The 16,903-nt window shown below is 42.4% G+C and overlaps 1 protein-coding gene across 5 annotated transcripts in view; it reads left to right on the plus strand.

The window, feature by feature from the left end:
• The window catches only part of znf423 (zinc finger protein 423), a 166,144-nt gene that overhangs the window by 75,294 nt on the left and 73,947 nt on the right, over positions 1-16,903 (plus strand). For 3 of the 5 annotated variants that reach the window (XM_035957085.2, XM_055009110.1, XM_055009109.1), the window contains 14 exons: positions 152-233; positions 338-413; positions 996-1,276; positions 1,369-1,652; positions 1,738-2,118; positions 2,463-2,644; positions 3,756-4,295; positions 4,434-4,584; positions 4,794-5,360; positions 5,448-5,632; positions 6,194-6,615; positions 7,367-7,580; positions 9,191-9,275; positions 16,585-16,605. In XM_035957085.2, the coding sequence (XP_035812978.1) occupies positions 152-233; positions 338-413; positions 996-1,276; positions 1,369-1,652; positions 1,738-2,118; positions 2,463-2,644; positions 3,756-4,295; positions 4,434-4,584; positions 4,794-5,360; positions 5,448-5,632; positions 6,194-6,615; positions 7,367-7,580; positions 9,191-9,275; positions 16,585-16,605 (3,471 nt within the window). The remainder of the gene's footprint in view (positions 1-151; positions 234-337; positions 414-995; positions 1,277-1,368; positions 1,653-1,737; positions 2,119-2,462; positions 2,645-3,755; positions 4,296-4,433; positions 4,585-4,793; positions 5,361-5,447; positions 5,633-6,193; positions 6,616-7,366; positions 7,581-9,190; positions 9,276-16,584; positions 16,606-16,903) is intronic. The other 2 variants (XM_035957086.2, XM_023289885.3) reach the window with 2 other exon arrangements.

The following is a 16,903-nucleotide window of genomic DNA, read 5'->3' on the forward strand; positions in this document are numbered from 1 at the left end:
AACCTAGTAGGAATAAAGGGCCGATAATAAACTTGTTATTCAATAAAACAAATGGAGAAATATCACTATTAGTCTTGGGTTTTGAGCTGCGTTCTACATTGAAGCTATTCTCTGAAGTAATTATCTCTGATCAAACTGTCAAATGATACAGGAGATAAGAAGTATAGCTGTCAGGAGTGTGAAGCTGCTTTCTCTCGCTCTGATCACCTGAAGATTCATCTCAAGACACACAGGTAACTGCTTCTGAGGTTATTAGAAGGAAGTTTGTACAAAAATTGCTTTTGATTCTTTTTTTTCAGTGTGTTTTGTGACTGTTCTTTTTTTTCTAACTCCACAGCTCCAGCAAACCATTTAAATGCAGTGTGTGTAAACGTGGGTTCTCCTCCACCTCATCGCTGCAGAGCCACATGCAGGTAAACAGTTGCAGCTTAAGATATCACTACTCTCATGTAAACTACTTGTTCTTATTACTCCCATTGCCAGTTACTCATACTAGATTTCTTTTTAGGAAGTACAGTCGGGACAGACCGATTATTGGCCTGGCCAATTATCATGGTCGATATTTGGCATTTTTCTGATTATCGGTATCAGTAAGTCAGATTATTGATAAATTTAATGCACTCTGATGCAGCCACCGCTCTCTGTCTGTGGTCACTGTGTTCCTAAAAAGGTTTCTCAAGCAGAGACTGCAACAACAAGAAACGCAAGCTGTTGCCACAAACCAGGAAGTTAGCTTTCACAGTAGCTAATAGTATGCTAATGGCTAGTGACTAAGTCTGTAAAGCTGTCGATACAACAACAGAAAAAAAAAATTAATAAAGGAACAAAAAGAGAGTTTGAAAAACGATAATTAATAATGCTTAAAGATCTGGACATTAGTGGACAATAAAAATGATAGAAGAGTGAAAGATTAAGAAAAAAGAGAAGAACAGCGGAAGTGCTGTAATTGAGGCCTTACCTTCCTTAGGTGTTTTGACTATTTCTGTCTCTGCCAGGCTCATCGGAAGAACAGAGAACATCTTGCGCTGAGAAGCGAGAGAGATGGTGGAAAGAAGGGAGCAGGAGGAGAAGGCGACCTCGAGCAGGACCTGTATATGTGTGATTACTGCGAGGAGACGTTCAGCCAGACCGACGAGTTGGAGAAACACGTCCTGACCAGACACCCCCAGCTGTCCGACCGAGCTGACTTGCAATGCATCCACTGTCCTGAGATCTTTCTAGATGAGGCGTCGCTCCTCACGCATATTGAAACCCAGCATGCCAACCGCAAACACAAGTACTGGATAACTTCACTTATTGAAGTTTTCAACCCATTAATTTTCATTGAGGTGGAACTTGAATTTTACGGATCTTTTTCTGTATCCCCAGATGTCCTGTCTGTTCAGAACAGTTCCCGTCTGTAGAGGACGTCTACTGCCACCTAGACAGCCATCGTCAACCCGACTCCTCTAATCACAGCGCTGCCAGTCCAGATCCGGCCCTCGGCAGCGTGGCTTCAATGAGCTCGGCCACTCCTGACTCTAGTGCCAGTCTGGAGAGAGGCTCGACACCAGACTCAACACTAAAGCACAGCCAGGGTAGCGAACGAAGCCGCAGGAGAGGCGCTGATACTGGGGAGGACATGGGGATTAGCCTAGGTCATCAAGGTGGAGGTATGGTAGTCACTTGCCAACACCTCTTTGTTAAAACTACTTTTGTGTATTTCTAAAGTGCCATTTGTACTTTCTATCGCTACAGGTGGGGGAGGGAACTGGAGTAAAGTGACGTACTCTTGCCCATACTGCTCAAAGAGAGACTTCCACAGTCTGGCAGTGTTGGAAATCCACTTGAAGACCATCCATGCGGACAAGCCGCAACAGAGCCATACGTGTCAACTCTGCTTGGAAACCCTGCCAACGCTCTACAACCTCAACGAACATGTGCGCAAAGCTCACCGTGCCAGTGGAGGAACTGTGGGCACAGCGGCAGCAGCGTTTCCTCTGCTGCAGTTCACCAACGTCACAGCGTTCCACTGCAACTACTGTCCGGACATGTTCGGGGACATCAATTCTCTGCAGGAACACATCCGAGTGTCCCACTGCCTGCCTGGTGGGATTATGGCAGGATCCACCACATTAGGTGGGTTTGGAATTTGTCAAAGTATTTATTTTTGGTGATGACAAATGCTTGTATAGTGTACAGAGAAAGGTTATATAAATGCTGTTGTGATATATTGCATAGCTTTGAGATTTGTAGGTGACTGTTAACAGGGAAACAGTTTGGAATATCCATAAATTATCCTGTTATGAATCCTAGGAACTTCAGTAGAAGGTTTTTAGACTTTTCTTTTAGGTTCTGGAAAAGAACCTAAAAGAGAAATCCAATTGCTTTCTACAGATGCATTACCATGACTTGGATGACTGAGAATCCATACAGACATCCTCTTAACTCTAAAACAATGTATTTGAACTTTTCCTTCCTAGAAGGGAACCATGCCTTTTTCTGCAACCAGTGCTCAATGGGATTCCTGACAGAGTCTTCGTTGACAGAACACATTCAGCAGACACACTGCACCTCTGCTACAGGCGGCGGAAATGCATCTGGAGGAGTGGTGGCCAAGCTGGAGTCTCCCGTACTACAGGCTGCATCTCAGTCCTTCATGGAGGTGAGAGTCGAGAATTAATCAAGATTTACATTTTAGAAATCAGGATATAAAGCTGCAGTCGGCATAAATCTGAATTTCAAAATACTCAAACTTGTAAAAATAGTTAGGCCAAAATTCATCCACGCAGGATTCAAGCTCCACCACCTGCTCAAAATTTCTCTGTTTAACCAAATTAGCCACCATGACTTACTTTAATTGTGGACTTTGTTGCTCTCAGTTTTTTTCACATGGTTAAAACAGCTTTTCTGAGTGGAGTAAGTCTCCAGACACAAGCTAAATGTTTTTAACCCTGGAAACAGAGCCAAGAGGAGATACAGAAGTCTAGCAACTCAAGCCACTTGAATTACAATGTACTGAAAGGTTATTATGGAATTTTTTGCCAGTGATGCCAAAAAAATACTGCCTACCCCAGCTTTAACTGGACTTGATGAGAACTGATTGAGCAAAATGTAGCTTGTCTGCCTATTGCAACACAGTTGTTGAGTCGAGTAGCAGTAATCTGGTTGCTGTTTAATCATGTGATTCAAGTGACATAACAAAAGAGCTTTGATAGTCTTCTAGATTGTTTTCTGTGCTGACTTTGTGATTAATGAGTCTTCAGTTACTTTGCAAAATGTGGCTCATTTCACCTCCTGACCCACAGTTCCGGCGGTGCTCAAAACATAATTGGAATTGGACAGGAGTTGATGCAAGCCACGTTTCTAATATGTGTGTTATTGATCACATGCACTCCATACCAATTATATGCACCAAAAAAGAAAATAAATGCCCTCTTTAATGCTTCAGACTATTCTTTATAAATTTCAGCCACAGATTTATAGGTTCTTATAAACCTGGGCTTTCAGAGCCAAAAAGACACAGATCTACACAATATTCACTGCCTGCTAATAAATGACATATTAAACTTCAGGTTTTATAGGTGAGCTTGCAGAGTTATGTGCTGAATATGAGTCATGGCCTACGCTTGTGTCTTTCTGTCTTGCTTTTTTTTTCTTCCCCTCTTCATATCTTTATTGTCGTCTCTTTCAGTCTCCCAGGACTAAACGGTATATCAGCATATGTCAATGTATAATAATCTTAAAAAAAGTAAAGAGTTATTGTCCATGTACAGGTTTACTCCTGCCCTTACTGCACCAATTCTCCTATCTTCGGCTCACTCCTCAAGCTCACCAAACACATAAAGGAGAACCACAAGAACATCCCGCTGGCCAACAACAAACGGCAGGCTAAAGTTGCCGACCTGAGCCCAGCCTCCTCTGACGTCGAGATCTCCTCTCCGAAACGCCACAGACTGGGAGGCGACTCCACCCCGTCCATGGGAAGCAACGGGGATTATCCATGCAACCAGTGTGACCTGCGGTTTGCTAGTTTTGAGGGTTTCCAGGCCCACCTCAAGTCACACCTGGAGATGCTGCTGAGGCGCCAGTCCTGCCCCCAGTGCAACAAGGAGGATTTTGAGTCCCAGGAGGCGTTGCTTCAACACCTGACAGTACACTACACCACCACATCTACGCAGTATGTGTGCGAGAGCTGCGATAAACAGTTCTCGTCAGTGGATGACCTGCAGAAACACCTACTGGACATGCACACGTTTGTCCTGTACCACTGTACTCTCTGTCAGGAGGTCTTTGACTCCAAGGTGTCCATACAGGTAAATTTGACAGCCTCCTACTTGGTACTTATTTTTACAAAGAATGAGGTAGATGGTTTGAAAAAATGAATACATTCTTAAAACATGCACAAGATTTTTACTCTGGGTTGCTTCTTTCTTCTACCTTCTGTCATCCAGGTGCATTTGGCAGTGAAGCATAGCAATGAGAAGAAACTGTTTCGCTGCACAGCCTGTGCCTGGGACTTCAGAAAAGAGGCCGATCTTCAGCTTCATGTTAAGCATAACCACCTGGGCCAAAGGTCGGGCCTCCCAGGGGGTCTTGGCACAGGTAAAGTACACCTTTCCTGGAATCGTGTTAAGTTTCATGTGCAAAGTAAACCTGACTGTGGAAACAAATCAATGATCAGTATATAAAACAGAGTGAAATATGATAAAAACTCACAAAAGTTGACATTTTCTTCACTTTTTTACGGTGTTTTAGACAGAAGTTTTGTAGTTTTGTCAAATCTTCACATTAACTTCATTTTTGTCTCACAGGGCTCAAACCTCGTAAATGCATCTTCTGCGGGGAGACATTTGGAACAGAAGTGGAGCTGCAGTGTCACATCACCACGCACAGCAAGAAGTTCACATGTCGCTTTTGTGGCAAAGCTTTCCATGCCATCTCACTGCTGGAGAGACACCTGAGAGAAAAGCACTGCATCTTCGATGGCGGCAACATCACCGGCAACGGGGGTGGCACGGGGAGCAGTGGGAGTCAGAACGGGACGCCCAACGGGCTCGCTCAGACCTCCAAGCGAGGGGGAGGTGGAGGAGGAGGAAGTGGCAACGGAGGCGCTGCAGGCGTCGAAAGAGCAACAGCCGTGGCTGCTGAACAAGCCGACCTGCAGAACATACTGTTGAAGGGTGGCGTTGTGGGAGGAGGATCAGGCCAGGGAGGAGATGCAGCCAACAGCCACGAGGCAAGCGGGGGAGAGGAGGAGCTGGACAATTCAGAACCCATGTATGCCTGTGATATCTGCGGAGCGGCTTACACCATGGAGTCCCTCCTGCAGAACCATCGGCTGCGTGATCACAACATCCGCCCAGGAGAAGATGATGCTTGTAAGGACAGATTCTATTTGAAGCTGCAGTTTACTTCATCTTTATTAGATTTGCAGTGATACCTAATAATTATATTTTGTATATTAGGTTCTCGAAAGAAGAAGGCAGACTTCATCAAAGGGAACCACAAGTGCAATGTGTGCTCCAGAACTTTCTTCTCTGAGAACGGGCTCCGCGAGCACGCTCAAACACATCGTGGTCCCGCCAAACACTACATGTGTCCAATATGTGGCGAGCGATTCCCCTCTCTGCTAACTCTCACTGAACACAAGGTAATTTGACTTTTACTGCCTTCCAGCCTGAATATGTGTTGGTGTGTAGTCCGTAGGATTCAGCATTGAGTTTAGAGTTCTACACAGCAAATGCAGTAGGGATGCCCTCACAGGTACAACAAAGTAGCTGTCTGTGAAGATGCATGTTTTTGTTTTTCTCCTGTGTGACATTTTTGTTGTTTTCTGTTTTTTGATCCTGAAAAATCTTTGACTGCTTTGATTTTAGACTTAAAAAAAAAAAGTTAAATCGTCCTAAGAGACAATTTGTACTGAAACAAAGAATAATGTTGGTGTACTCAATGAATGTGTTGTGTAATGTGGCTACAGTCAGTTATTGTGATAACGGTGTCTTATTTAGTGTATTTAGAGGCTTATGGAGTAATGCTTTTTATAGCTTTTCAGTTGAATAAATAAATGAACTATTTAATGTACCATAAAGATTAATACTTCAGCTGATTTTGAACAAGTGGGCTTCAGTGCTTGAATCAAAGATAGATACGAGCCTGTGGTTTGACTATTACCATTATACTGATAATTCCTGAGGATATTCTCTCTCTCCAGGTGACCCACAGTAAAAGCCTGGACACGGGAACCTGTCGAATCTGTAAGATGCCCCTGCAGAGTGAGGAGGAGTTCATAGAGCATTGCCAGATGCACCCCGACCTCCGCAACTCCCTCACCGGCTTCCGCTGCGTCGTCTGCATGCAGACTGTCACCTCCACCCTGGAGCTGAAGATCCACGGCACCTTCCACATGCAGAAGCTTTCCACCGGCTCTGCGCTTGGAGGAGCTGGAGGAGTAGGCGGGAACGGAGGAGCAGGTGGAGGCAACGGCTCAGCCTCTTCATCCCCTAACGGGCAGCTGCAGCAGCATAAGCTGTACAAGTGCGCCTTCTGCCTAAAGGAGTTCAAGAACAAAGGCGAGCTGGTGAAGCTAGATGTCAATGGCCTGCCTTACGGCCTCTGTGCTGGTTGTATGAGCAGGTAGGCAGCCATCTTTTTAACCCTTTTGATAATGATGTGCATTTACAATCAACTGTGGAACAAAACAGATGTGGTGCAACGGAATTTTAAACCTGATCTAAGCCCCCTCCACACATGTAATCTAAAACCTTACTGTCTAACTAGGTAGACTACCTATGTAGAAAACATAAATGACTGTTCATACCATAGACTAAAAGGAATTATGAGTGCCAGGTGACATTCAACATTTCTTCTGAGGTATTTGAAAGCTTAGATTTGAATGCATTGCTCTCTTTTTTGTTACTAGTGTTAGAGAGCAGAGGACTGAGCTGAGCTAAATCGAACAGACAAACAGCAGCTACTTTTGTTGCCTATAATAGACTGAGATAATGGTAATTTCAATAAATATACCAAAAAATATTCATCTTTGAGCAGTTTATTTTACTACTACTACTAGTCCTAGTAATTGTTAAGTTTGCCACGACAGCGCACACTGAAATGGTAAAAGTACATTTCAACTGTAGACTCTGAGGAAATTTTAAGAAAAAATTCCGAAGACACTCCTCTGAGCACTTCAGATGATAATTTCCTGTTCTGCTTATGCTCTCTTAATATGCGATATAACTGCAGTAAGCTGAACTCATACTTTCTAGACTTAATAAAGCAGCCTTAGATGCAGTTAACATATAACACAACAACATACAAACTGGTATGCAAACACCATTTTTTTTTGAGGTCAGCTAAAACTAATGAAACGCTCAATCCAAACCAGGGGCACGAACGGCCAGAGTCCCAACCAGGGAGGAGCTGCGACGCCTGGAGACACGCAGGGAGAGAAGGCTGTGGCCGGGTTGAGGTGTCCAGAGTGCGGGGTGAAGTTTGAGAGCCTGGAGGACTTGGAGAGTCACGTCCAGACAGATCACCCTGAGGTCAGCCCTGAAACCAGTGCAGCAGGAAAGAAGGCTGAGGCTTCACCTGTTCCTAAGGTGAGGCAGAATCAATAAAGATGAGACGGAGATATGTGGTTTGATACAACTTGTTGGATGAAAATCTTTCACTGAAAATAGCTCAAGTACATTTGAAACTGATTGTTTCAAAGATGTGGCTCATCGTGTTTGCATCTTACATGCTCAGATCGTCAGTGCGGTGTGGAAGGTGAAACATCAGACTGTATGATTATGGCTAGTGTTGCATTTGAACAGCATTTAACAGATGGAGACGTTTTCATTAGTGCAAGAGACTCCTGCTGAACTGTATGTTTGCATGAGGTGTGTGTGAGCGTGTGTGAATGAAGTGTTGGTGCGTGCTGCTGCTTTTGTGTCTGCAGCTTGCATACGTGTGCTTATGTGTATGTCGGTGTGTGTCAGCTGAGCCCCACTGGGTCCTGCGGCTGGGGCGTGCTGAGGCATTGTGGGAGCTGTTCGCTCTACTTGATATTGACAGTCAGGCTCCCCGGGACCTGCCGCGTGTCTGTGTGTGTGTGAGAGTGCGTGTGTGTCTGTATGTCTGTGTGTGAGTGTGTACTTGCAAGCGAGAGTGTGTGTGTGTGTGTGTGTGTGTGTGTGTGTGTGTGTGTGTGTGTGTGTGTGTGTGTGTGTGTGTGTGTGTGTGTGTGTGTGTGTGTGTGTGTGTGTGTGTGTGTGTGTGTGTGAGAGTTAGAGACAGTTCCCAGGGACCCTCCGTCTTACCTGCACCTTTGTTTCTGCTTAGTCTAACAGCACAAAGCAGACAAAGTAGGATTTCTGTGTGTGTGTGTGTGTCTGTGTGTGTGTCTGTGTGTGTGTACTCATTCTAGCAGGCTGAAGCAGCAGAGAGATAGTGGAAGTGGGGCCTTTGTGTATTTTGTATGTGTTTGTGCATGAGTGATCGCTATGTGCTATGAATGGATAAGCAGAGCCTCTACTCCTCTCTCTCTTTGTTTCTGAGTCTCTCACCCTTGTTTCTCTGGCTCTTTTTGTATCTCTCTCTGTCTCTCTTGTCCTTTTTTTCCTCCATTCTTTCCCCCTGTTTCTGTTTCATTGCTTCTTCCCTTAATCTTTTTCCTATTCACTCCCTTCCTTATTAATTTCCGATTCTTACATTCTCTGCAGAGGTCCTACTTGTGTAACTGCATCCCTCATCTTCTCTTTACTGAGTCTCCACAGACTTGGACTTTCAGTGCAAGATTTTGTGAGATTCATGTGTCGCACATGTTAAGGGATGACAGCAAAAGGAACAAAAGGGCAATTTTATGAACAAAAAGACAAAGTGTTTGGATCGGTTTCAGAGTTTTATTAGCTATTACTAAGCTCTTATACTATTTTCCTTGTTGAGCCTTGTAGTTTATCTTCTTTCTGCTAAGAGGTAAATAGTTTTTATGATTAAACATGTTCTGAAGAGCTGTCTCACACTAAAAATATTTTACTATTGAGTGGAACATATTGTTTTAATGTTGAATAATGAAATGGAATATTATTTTAATGAAGATTTCTGTACTTTGTGTGCATCCAATGTGAGATTTATTTTTTCAGATTTCACTAGAGGTTATTTTTTATACTTGAAATTAGTAGACATATTTCATTGCAGTAACATTGTTTTTTGTGTTTTTGTATTACAGAAGAAGACCTACCAGTGTATTAAATGCCAAATGACGTTTGAGACAGAAAGAGAAATCCAGATTCATGTCGCGAATCACATGATCGGTGAGTGACGCACATATCTTTGTCTCTGTGTTGTACTTAAGTGAGTGTGTGTCCGTGTAGCTTCCGGTGTGATCCCAGTGACCGTTAACATGCCATTTCCTGGTCCTGTTTCATAGTTGAATGCCACTTTGGAACTGTGATACAACTGCGTTCTTCTTCACATGCATTTAATGCGACACAAGTGCACACACGCACTCACACAGACACAGAGGTGTGAGACAGACGAGTGAAATGAAGAGGTCTTTTTGACTTGTGGGCTGTGTGAACCAGCTGTTGTGCAATTTACCACTTGGCTGCACCTCTGAGGGTTGGAAAGCTTGGCTTAGAAAACAGCCGAAATTATAGGTACAATGTTATAGGTTGTGCAGCGTAAAAAACAAAGAGTCATAGTGAAAAGTTAATATAATCACTCCAGCAGTAAACAGTTGGCTGTCACGTAATATGAGTGTTTGTGTCTTGGCTTGGCTGAAGTCAAACAACACATACTAGAGCGTGATGCTATAATGATGCTGCAGGTGTTATGCGTTGATTATACTAATTAACAGTGTCTCAGCAGGCACTAAGGTAGTGAACATAACTTGCCGTATCTAAACATGTTAGCTTAAATTTGAGGTTTTTGCTGACAGCTAAAACATGGACACCTCCTATGTACAGTGCATATTGCAAATCTTACACATGAAGCTGTAGTTGTTTATATTTGGCTGGCCAGGTGCTTTTGCTTGAAGGAATATAATGCGATTCTGTGGTATTAAGCTGCTTCATTTAAGTCCTCACTTCATCTGCTAAGGGCTGAGAAAAGGTCATAAACAACTGTGTGTGTGTGTGCATCTATACTAAGTGGTGTCTGTGCTTAATTAAAACCTACCTCTGTAGTTTGGTTGTTCTTTTATGAGCTTCCCCCGTGACAGTTTTCTCCTGCTTGCTGCTAATTTGCTGCCTTAGCATCTCTGTCGTCATGGAGATTAACGAGGTGGACCCGCGAGTTGTTCTGGGGAACAAATGCTCTGCACCCGACACCTTCAGCCCCCTTGCCAGACCTGACAGGCGATCCCAGAGTCACTGATGTACTCTGAGTGTGTGTGTGTGTCTGTGTGAAGTGGATGTAGAGAGTGTGTGTGTCTGTGTGTGAGAGTTGTCTAGTAATGTCTGGAGACACGAGAAGAGGAGGTTGAAACACAAGTACAGCTGGAGTAACTTTTACTTCATTCCCTCTTGTGCAGCCCCGCCCTCACTCGCTGTCTAACACAGTCTGAGAGGCACAAACACAGGTACACATGCAGAAATAAAAGAACACACACTCTCTGTGTCGTTTCTGTTACCTGTCTTCTTTGCTTTTCTCTACAGTTCTGAAATGGCCCCCCTTTTCGTTATTGCAATTTTGTTCTCCTCGTCTCCTTGCGTTCTTCTATCATTCCACCTTGTAACCTTTTTTTGATCTTCTTCCTCCACTCTGAGAATCGACTCAATCATTCAGTTATTTCTTCCACTGTTATCGTCATGTCTCTCCCTTCTCCCCTGTCTGATTAGAGAACTCATCCTTCTCTCCCCCACCTCCCCCACTGACACACACACACTCACATCCCCACACAGTGGTGGCAGTTTTGGGTTAATTAACGTGCTAATTGTGTGAAAACCTAGCGCAGATTAATTATGAAATTGAGGCAGATTATTTTTAAGAGCTTGCCCAGTTCCTATTATTACATTTGCTGCAGGCCTCTCCTCCCCCACTCCCTAACGAAGAAAGGAGCAAAAACTGAGGAAACTGAAAGATCCTATTTGGCGCAAAAGCACCGATGGAGAGAAAAACTACCAATATTAAAAAGAAGATGTTGCCTGTCATGTGTCATCGTTGTTGAGCCGATCACAGATGCACAGTAATAAATGTAAGTTTAAATGTGCTTGAAACACGGAGTCATTAGGGTCTGATTTAACACTCAGGATTTACGACCAAAAATAAATCTACAGCTTCACCGAGGACCAGCGTGGTCAATTTTGTGCTGTTGGTATAGCTCAGAAAACCTCCCAAACACAATTGTATGTATTGATTTACCACTCAAACATTTGCTTCCTCTGTTAAGCAGTGTTTCATTTCCTATATATAAAGCAGAATGCCAGATGTAAGCTGCTATTTGTTGTAATTAGGAGACACATTGAATTTAATGTTTCTGGTGATGAAAAAGGGATTTTTTTTCTCTCACCTTTTCCGATTTGCTTTGTCACTTTTTTCCTCAGTTTTTCCTCTTCCTTTAGCGTCTCTTTTCACTTCACTCAATAAACTGCATTGATCTGACACTTGAATTGTGCTGAAAATTAAGTAAATCAATTTTACCCTGAATGAAAAAAACAATCTGCCTGTTCCCAGTCAGTTTAAAGTCAAAAGTCTTAATTTTAAGACCCTACTTGCTGACACTTAAATCAGAATGCAGGTTTTAGGCATGCTAATAAAGCAGTTTTTTTTACATGCTTAGAGTGTAAATGTTCATGGCATCCAAAGCTACACACACACCTGAGCACCATCAGGCACAAAAATGTGAATATTTCAGTTTTTTCCTTTCTTAGTGCATCATTCTCTTCCTCTGATCCTCTTGTCTTCCCCTCTTTAATCCTCATTTTCTCTTTTATGGTACTCTCCGTTATCATCTTTGGTAAAGTGTTCCTGCCCATCTACCAGCCTCATCAAGACACACATGCACGCTTTATCACCAGCTCTCACATCCAATACTCTCTGCCACTGGTAGGTGTGCTTGTGTCACTTTTGATATTGTCACATGGTTCAGTGAAACACCCTAAGGCATTAGACTACCTCTCAGTCTGTCTGCCTGCCTGAATGTCACTGAAAAATGTGCATGGAGGAGAAATAAAATAAAATAAATGCAGTGATACACCTCCGTTAAAGGGTCTGTTCCTATCCAGCGACTGACCCTGAAGTGTTTGCTGTTTTTCAGTCTTGCAAACCTGTTGTCGTTATGTTGACAGTTCATTCTGGTTGAAGGAACAGGGAGGAGGGAACTTTCTACTGGATGTTTGAGTCCGGTGATGTGATTGCCACATTGCTCCGTGGGTAATACACGGTGCACCCCACGGTCCTGTTAATTACGCTGTCAGGAAGAGAAAGAGACACAACATACAGGCAGATAGAGGAAGAGAGGGTCAAAGTGAGAAGTCTAGAGAGGAAACCTTGTAGCGCTGAGGAAAAGTCTTCACAAGGAGGACTGCTCAAGATGTATTTTGGCCTCAAGCTAGGAACAGTTTAGGGGACATTTTTCACTAAAATGTATTCACTACTTATGGCTTGTCATGTGTTTCAAAAACATTATTATTACTCGACACGTTACTCATCATAGAACTTAAGTTAGCTTTCGTTTTTTTCTCATATGCATTATCACATGTAAATTTTTAGCTCCTATGCATTGTTTAAAAAATATGAAAGTGGCGACATATATATTGACCAATTTAGTTTGTTCAGCAGCGATACTAATTATTAGTAACCAAGGAGACTGATGACTGATTATAGTAAGAAGAATATATTTGTATAGCACATTTTGAAAACAAAGTTACAAAGTGCTTTACAATAAAACAAATGTTAAATTAGAAGACATATTCAATAAATAGATAAGATCACAAACGTTCAGCAAACACAAGATAAAATAATTACGTCAAGAGAACATTTTTATATAGTAGATCTGAGACAAGGACTGCTGAGTCTTCAGTGCATTTCAGTAAAAGTGATTACGGATAGCATTACGTAAGCAAGATAACAAGAGTAAACATTGCAGTAAAGACCCTATAGTGTACCTTAAGTTGTGAATATACCTGACTAATTCACATATTAGGGATTAAACCTGACAAAAATTCTATAAACTACTATTTTACAACTGATATCTAAAAGCAAAATTTAAAATAACACAAACTCTAACACAAAGCTTTGCTCAAATTCTTTTATTTATGTTTTACACATCTTCAAATAAAAGAGAACTTTTTGACATTTCAGTGTTGATGACGTGTAACTATACAGGTAGTGCTGAATGTGGCTACATCACAGTCGAAGAAGCACATTTTAAAGTAAATTTATTTTATTGTGAATCAGCAATATTTCAGATAATCTTAAAACTGCTGAATATTGGATCCAATAATCAGACAGGATGATAACCGGTTGACCCTTACTGCACATCGAAGAGACTCGCAGGATGTCCTCTTACCAAAGTGCTTTTAAATGTTGAATGTTCGAGAAAGCAGTGAGAAACGTGATGTGTTTTTTTCCCTCAGGCAAGAAAAGATGATAGTGCTCCCCATGTTTTCTCCAGCAACTAACATTAGTGAAGAGCTGGTTCATAGACGGGTCATTTTAGAAGCTCTACATTGTTCTGCAATCACTGTATTATTTAAATGTTCTACAGCTGCAAAAGTGCTGCTTTAATTGATGTTGAACCAGGAATTAGCGCGTCACACTGACCTGACTGCAAGACTTAATATTTAAAATATGGATCCTAAAACGCCACCAGTTCTCAGCCCCGTGTTCAGCTTTACTGTGATTGTATAGTCACACCCTGTGTGTGTTCCCGCTAGCCTTGGCTCTTACACAGCACACAAGTTAATTAAAACACCATGTGGTCAATGCCCTGCTCTGGAGGCAGAGAGGAAGAGACCAAGAAGAGAGAGGCACGACAGGAGGCAAAGGCAAATCATGCAAGAAGGTTGAAAGGGGCAAAAGGAAATTAGCAGCTAAATTTCTTTCAGTCGTGGTTTTTGGTAGATTTTGCACACACTGGTTCTGAATCCACTCCAGGGCTTTTAGAAGCTGTTGTGATGTAAAGTCAGAAAGTACCGATCTGTGGCTGGTTATCTGTACAGTATCGTGACTGGCAGGTATAACCATACTGCTGTCAGTATTGAGTTAACTAAACTGCCAGGTGTTGATCTCATTATAGTTTCTGCTTGTTTATTCAAAAGAGAGCACTCTGAGACAGTGTCCAGCTTTATTCCCTGCAAACCCCAAATTGTGACCGATTTGCTCTCAACATCAGTAGATTTTGGTGTTAGAGCAGCAGAAAACTACAGTGGGTTTACTCAAGAAGCCAGAGATACAACAGAAAATACACCTGATATCATTTGGTTCTGAACCAAGAATAACAGAGTACAGTAGACTAAAGTGGTATTGCTCACACTTGACACTATTAAAACACACACATGCACACATTCACACACAGCCTCCGTCCATCTCCCACACACTGAGGAGAGAGATAGGGAGAGAAATTGAGTTGTCCATTTTTGCCTCAGGTACTAACTTGCCATTTGAGATTTTTTTTGGTGTTTTTATGTGAGAGACAAAGGCCTAAGGGAAAGCAGTATATGCCATGCGTATACATTTACCTATACATAATATGTAACCAACAAATTGCATGCAAAAATGCATGCATTATTTAAATTATTGAGCATTTGTAATAAAAATATTTTATAGAACAGAGTAAGGGATAGCTAGACTATTTCTATAACCGCTATCAGTGAGTATTCACAGAACAGCACCATTCTGCTCTCCTCCTCTCTGTAATTTCTCTCTAGTAGAAAAAAGCAGTCTTTGTTTTTGCAGGATTTTGCAGTGTGTATGTGTTTGTATGTGGGTTGGGGGCATATCCCACCTGTGCGTAATCACAGAGCAGTGTGTGTTCGGTTTTTCTAGCCCCCGACACTGCTAAGCAGGTGGAAAGAGGAGGGAGGCACTGGAGATATGGAGATGAGAGGAGAATGCAGAAAGTATTTATTTGTGTTTTGGGCTGGTCACACTTGGGGGGTAAGACTTCATGGGAGGAGAAGACGCGAGGGGGGTTAGCCGAGAGATGAGAGATGGCAGAAAAAAGAGAAAGAGACAAAGCTGAGGGTGGTGCAGGGTGGCGCTGAGATAGAGGGAAGACGGTAAACTTCAGGGGTTTTATCTCTACACGTACAGCTGCCCAGTAAGATCTGCAAATTCTGACAGAAAACCAGGTGACGTTTACATTACCTGTACTATTAAAAGAGGGTATTTGTTGTGTTCAGATAACCTCATGCTGCTCTATTTCATTATCACCAAGACTTTGTGGCAAGATTATGAAGAAATGCAATAGCTTGTGTATTTTTAGTTGCCTATGATGACTCAATTTGTTTGTTCTGCAACCTTCTCATTGTATGTACATGTGTGTTTGTTTGTGTGTGTACATGTGTCTCCTTGGACTGCACTGCAGCGACTTTTGGCAGGCTTTATTGTTTTCTGCTGTGCAGCTGCACATCATGAAGAAGTTCCCTCCCTGTGTGATAGTGTGAGGTGAAGACAAGATTCAGTGTGCAGCTAAAGATGCGTGTGTTGATCCAGTTTACCTTCCAGTTTGGCCTGAATGGAATCAAAAAGCAGCTTGTGTGCCATAAAGCAGAATCATTAAATTTCACTCTGCGTTTGGTGGTTTTTAGAAAAGCAAAAAAATCACGCATTATGCTTTTAAAAGACCCCTCCTCACACACACATCCCTAAATAAGGTCCTTGACAGCGTGTTCTGAGTGTTGCATGCAGCCACTAATGTTTTACTAATCACCTCGGTCTAGATTTCACAGCATGAGTCCTCACTTCTCAAACACATGTCGACACACATACACACACGCGCTCACTTTTTGTCTTTCTCACACACACAGACACACACACACACACAGACACACATGCACAACAGAACCACACACAGCATGGTATCGCCCCTTTTCATTGGTCCTAATCAGAGACCAGAGTCCAATTAGCATACCGACTGTAACACTCACTTTGATCTACCACTAACAATACACAATGTCCTCACTCTGTTCATACCTTTGATACAATTTAAAGCCCAAACCATTGCTTTCTTTTGTCTTTAATTTACTCTCTCTCTACCTTCATCGCCTTTTGTTTACTTCCTTTCTGTCCACCGCTGTAGCCTTTAGCTGCGGCAGCGTTGAGAAACCAGATTTAAGCCTTAATTATACATCTGTGTCCACGTGTCATTTAAGTTTTCCTGCTGCCGCTGAGAGTGTAGGAAGTATTCTATAGCTTTACATACCAGCAGCACTAAAATTAACATTGTTAACAGCGGAATTCATTTTTTAGATTTACTTTGTGAGAGAGTGGTTTTTTTTCTCTCTTTTTTTTTTTTTACTTAAAATGGCTTTTCTCAATGAAAATGAGGTAAATTGTCCATAATACTGCGTTTTGCCTCCTCCCCACACTCACCACGTTCACAATACGTATTACTAATCCTGCCCATTCTCTCCTCCGCTCTCCCCCATCCCCACCTGCCCACTGGATGGCCCGTAGAAGAGCCCACCTGTCGGCAAGGTTTGTCCCCTTTCTGTCTCCTTAGCTCACACTATGAGCAAGGCAGCACTGTGCTGTCTCACTGCCTGCCCATCATCATAAACATTATCCTGCTTTTTGTGTAGATTAGTATTCAGTATGCATCAGATTTGGTTGTTTATTATTGAAAACAAGTTGTCAGCAACCATGCAAAAAAAATAAAACAAAAAACAGCCACACTGCATGATGTGGAGAAACCAAATTGGAGGCAGAAATTTCAGCACAGGCGAGGAGTAGTTCATTATTTCTCAGTAGCAGGAATCAGTGTGCATAATGGAAC

The sequence above is a fragment of the Amphiprion ocellaris genome, chromosome 3 (assembly GCF_022539595.1).
Source record: "Amphiprion ocellaris isolate individual 3 ecotype Okinawa chromosome 3, ASM2253959v1, whole genome shotgun sequence".
In the NCBI taxonomy this organism is placed as follows: domain Eukaryota; kingdom Metazoa; phylum Chordata; class Actinopteri; family Pomacentridae; genus Amphiprion; species Amphiprion ocellaris.